Below are 5113 nucleotides of genomic sequence, written 5' to 3' on the forward strand. Positions count from 1 at the left end.
ATTTCCTGGAAAAAATATACACTTAGCCAGCGTCTAGGATTTATGTAAATAAATCACAACAAAGAACTCCATTATGACAGTCTAGATATAGACATATAGAAAGAAAATTATATAAATTAACAAGGATATATATATAGTCGCAGCCCTGTCGCCTTTGTTTTTTCATCGTTGTCTCGTACCCTGGGCCAAGGTTGTAATTCGTCAGGAGAGGAGTACCTCGAAGGTATCGAGGAGCTGTAGATATAAATAGGAATCTTTCTCTATGGGTCCTTTCTCTGATTCCATTGGCTGGAAACTTATTTACACTAAAAGAATGTGTATATATATATATATATATATATATATATATATATATATATATATATTATTGTTGGTACAAACAGTAATAATCATTGCCCCAACACCCCCATCCACCTTCTCAACCTCTTCCTCCTGCCTTTTCCATCCACCCACGACCAGGCAGGGAATCGGTTAGTCATGGAGTCAGTCAGCGAGGCAGTCATGCAGGCAGGAAGGAAGGCAGTTAGCGAGTCAGTCACTCATGCAGACAGTTAGCGAGCCAGTCACTCATGCAGGTAGTCAGTCAAAGAGTCAGTCATGCAGGCACGCATGCAGGCTGCCAGACACTCGACCTGCTTAACAGACCATCTTCTTGCTGCCAGCGAGCCAGCCAACCGACCGAACAATCGAGCAGTCCTCCGGACAAGAAGGTGGTATCCGACCCACCCATGTGACGTCACAATCAACATAGCTAAATATATGTATATAAGAAAAAAATATATATAATAATAATGATGATGATAGTAATAGTTATAATAATAATAATAATAATTAATAATATAAACATAATAATAATATGATAATAATAATAATGATAATAATAATAATAAAAATAATAATTAATGATGATAATAATAATAATAATAATAATAGATAAATAAATAGATAAATGAAAACAAAATACTCAACGTCCTCCGTGTCCAGTACCTGATTCATTTGTTACTTAACACCTATTCAGCACGGAGGCAAATCAGTATCACACCAACTGCACTTAGCTTCTGCGTTGCTCGAACCGTCGTGTTGTGTTTGCATCACGGGGTGCTCACTGATAAGTTGCTCTCTATCTATCTATATATCTATCTATTTCTCTCTCTCCCGTTCTCTCTCTCTCTCTCTCTCTCTCTCTCTCTCGTTCTCTCTCTCGTTCTCTCCCTCTCCTCCTCCTCCTCTTCCTTCTTCAGGAACATATCGATTACGAATTTAATGTGTTGTAGACAAAAATGTTAACTACTCACCCATATTCTCTCCTACACACACACGCACACACACACACACACACACACACACACACACACACACACACACACACACACACACACACACACACACACACACACAAACACACATTTCCTGCCCATCCGTCCGTGTCTACTAACAATCCTCCTCCTCCTCTTCACAACCGGCCCCTTCCGGCCGAACTCGCAGGTGATGAGCGGTTACCATGGTAACCCGGAGGCGTCGGCCGCGATGTGGGACGACGAGGGCTGGTTTCGAACTGGAGACGTGGCGCGCTACGACTCCGACGGATACTTTTACATCGTCGACAGAATTAAGGAGCTGATCAAGGTCAAGGGAATGCAGGTAAGGAGCCTGAGAGAGAGAGAGAGAGAGAGAGAGAGAGAGAGAGAGAGTGAGTACTTCTGCCAGAATGCCACAGTCCTTTGGTTTATTTCCTCTTCCCCTCTGCCAGGCTGCAGTGCCAACCCCCGCTCCTCTCTCTCTTTCTCTCTCTCTGTGTCACTGCTGCAAGATAAGATGTGGGGTCCCCTCTGTACGATAGAGCTGCCGCGCTTGTATGTTAATTTGCGGCATAGCCAGGTCCAATGAAAGAGTAAGTCTGCATGATCTCCCACTTTGGGTGCCAAAGGGATGACTGTGCATAGTCCCATGTCTACCCACTCCCTCACCCAGGTAAAAAAAAATGTCTGAATAATTCCTGTATGCGTTGGCACAGGTGCCAGGATCGTTATAGTTCCTAGATGCTCTGACATAAGCACAAGTGCCAAGATCGTGATAATTCCTAGATGTTCTGGCACGGGCACAGGTGCCAGGGTCGTGATGGTGCATAATTCCTCGTCTTTGATAACGACAACAATAGGAAGACCGGTTGGATGACCCCTGAAACTATTGGTTCTTTCAAGAGAAGACGAGATAACTTTATGGATGGGGATGACAGGTGGTAAAGGATATGGAACTGCCTAGTGTAGGCCTTATGGTCTCTTGCAGCCTCCTCCGTTCTCATTTTCTTATGTAAAGAGAGGAATGTCTTGGTGTTCTTGAGGATGATTGTTTGTCTGGGACGGGCTAAAAGAATTCTCTTTTCAGTAGCAATAATATTAATGGGTGACTGTTAGCGCCTATTGGATGGGTAGAAATAGTTGATAAGATAATGCAAAATTTCCATTAAGTCACAATCATGAGAACAAACAAACCATTTGAGGTACGGACCTTCACATGTGTTGACTAAAACCGTTTAACGGTTTCAATTTGAATTTTCGAATCGACCCTAACGTCTTTGCAAGAAACCGTGACACTGTGAAACTCTCCCAACGACCAGCATTGGTGTAACGGTTCCCCGCTGTCATTTTTCACGCGCTCGTGACCACAACAGAGACCAGGAGAGGCATGGCAGGATGTTCCAAGTTCCAAGTTAACGGATACAGGAGCATTGTACCGATTGCGAAACTGATTATCATTGCTGGCGCTCACGTCTCAGACAAAAGGGATCACACTGCTATACATTCACCTAACTCTACTTACCTCGTCCTATTTACCTAACCAGCTCACAGGAAAGGAGCTAAGCTCGTGGAGATCCTGCATCTTACTCCCCAGGCATCACGCCTAGTTTTCAAACTCATTTACGGGTCCAACTTGGGTTACATGAGCTTTGAAAGACTCCACACACACCCACATGCATCTGAGTGCATTTATAATCCTGAGTCTGCCAAATAGCCCTTCCTCACTGTCGCCACCACCACCACCACACCCGCCTTGATATCTCCCCAGCTGGTGCACTTGGTAGGCCAAGCTGCCAGTGTCTCTGAGCTGCCAAACCTTTCTTCCTCACCACGTGACCGCTTCTCTTCAAGCTCCCCGAACCTAACCGACAAAGGGCGACCTTCGCGCATCCGGAAGGGGGCGTGGCCCCTGACCTGAAGGAGACTTTAGTCGACCGTGACCCCATCGATCTGTAGCCTTGTGATCTAAAACTATAAACGAAAATCATAATCGCACAAAATGGCCACATGCGTGTTTTACTTTTGATTCTAGTTTAGTCTGAATTCGTCTAATATATTTCTAGATTACTCCCCTCCCTCCTTTGTGAATGGGGGAGGGGGGGTGAGTGTAAGGGGGACAAGGAGCCAGTCGTTACAGGCTTTCTTCATCATGAAATGAAGCTAGTGTCATCAGAGGACTAATCTGGTCTCAGTCGCAGTTTCCAGAGCGACACTACGTCATGTCGACAGCTCTTGTGTAGCTGATAACGTCATAGAGGTCATAATCGTCGACAAGTCGAGTTGTTATTCAGATACTTTTCCTTAAGTTTTGTCACGCTTTGCTTTTTTCTTTTTTATTGAATAAATTATTTTTTATTAAATGAATAAGTATAAAGATACTAATTAGATAAATCTATTTCTATCTATACTGTATATCAAGGGCTTTTTGCCTCTTAGCAGGGAGGTAGCCAAAGTCAAAAGGCATATACCCACTCCAACCCCTTCCACTCCCATCCACCACCCTTCCCTCTCTCTCATCTTACCTCCTCATGGATGACAGGTCATCCCTGTATCCCGCCCAGTGCCCTGAATCAGAAGCAATGCAGCAAGACACAGCACAACCACAGCAAGACCGTTTCACTTAGTCGCCCCCCCCCCACCAAACTCTTCGTCCCTTCATGCAGAAAATGAGCAGACGGGGAGAAATCTCTTTGGTCTGTGTCAAGACATCATTCACACATAACCTTGCCCTAACCCTCCCCCATCCCCCACCCACTCCCTTCCTTACAGCTTAGTATCACCTATCCACAGTCAATCTCCACTCACCCCTATCTCCTGTCTTCTCCTTTTCTTGCTCAACAGACATCCCTCTCATGCTCAACGCCCCTTTCAACCCATCCATCCATCTCATCACATCTCATAGATAAATAAATAAATGAATAGATGAAAAAAAATTAGGATTCAAATACGAAAGCTACTCATGAGTTAGGGTAATGGGAGCGGAGTTCACGAAGAACCGTCACCAAATTGACAGGAATGGATGAAATGGTCTTTTCAATTCGGTGGTTACCCCTCGAGTGAGCCCCCGATCAATTCCTGCTACTTATTTCACTCAGTCAGTCAATCCATCAATCAGATAATTGGGGTCCATTCATAAATAAACGCTTCTCTCTACCCTTGCCTTGTTACTCCTGCCAACTTCTCTATCTCACCCTTCCACCTTCTGCCTGGTTGCTGTCTCGTGACGTTCAGTCGTTATACACTCGTTCCGACTGCCATTGTAAGTGTTCAGTCTTGCTGGTCCCATGCAGGATTACTTGTCTATCCCTTATGGGGACGGTATAGTGCCTCTACCTGACCATAATGGCCTAATACGGCTTGGTCATTAACCTTATACGATGACCTTTGACTTCATCCAATCTGATTTGACCTTTCCTGACCTCCTTTGACCTTCTTTGACCTTCTTTGAACTTGCCCACCGACTCACTCACCAGGGCTTCCTTCTCGTCTCCGCAGGTGTCCCCAACAGAACTGGAGGAGGAACTACTCCAGCACCCTGGCGTGTCTGACGTGGGCGTGGTCGGAGTGCCAGACGAGAGGGCCGGCGAGGTGCCAAGGGCCTACGTGGTGCCACGTTCGCCCGAACTCACTGAGAACGACCTCCAAGTCTTCCTCGCGGACCGCGTGGCCAAGCACAAACAATTGGCTGGAGGCGTTCGCTTCGTCGACCAGCTGCCCAAGAACCAGTCCGGGAAGCTGCTCAGGAGGGAGCTGCAGCAAAAGGCGCGGCTGGAGTAGCCGACGAAGTTGTTTCCGTTCTTGCAAAAGAAAGGGAA

General features: G+C 45.7%; 1 protein-coding gene across 3 annotated transcripts in view; it reads left to right on the top strand.

Moving 5' to 3' along the window:
- Window positions 1–5113, top strand: part of LOC143039986 (uncharacterized) — a 34460-nt gene extending 29347 nt beyond the window's left edge. For all 3 annotated transcript variants that reach the window (XM_076210501.1, XM_076210500.1, XM_076210499.1), the window contains exons 10-11: window positions 1486–1641; window positions 4794–5113. In XM_076210501.1, the coding sequence (XP_076066616.1) occupies window positions 1486–1641; window positions 4794–5075 (438 nt within the window). In that variant the 3' untranslated portion in view covers window positions 5076–5113. The remainder of the gene's footprint in view (window positions 1–1485; window positions 1642–4793) is intronic.

The sequence above is a fragment of the Oratosquilla oratoria genome, chromosome 27 (assembly GCF_046742065.1).
Source record: "Oratosquilla oratoria isolate Oo_2021 chromosome 27, ASM4674206v1, whole genome shotgun sequence".
Classification (NCBI taxonomy): Eukaryota; Metazoa; Arthropoda; class Malacostraca; order Stomatopoda; family Squillidae; genus Oratosquilla; species Oratosquilla oratoria.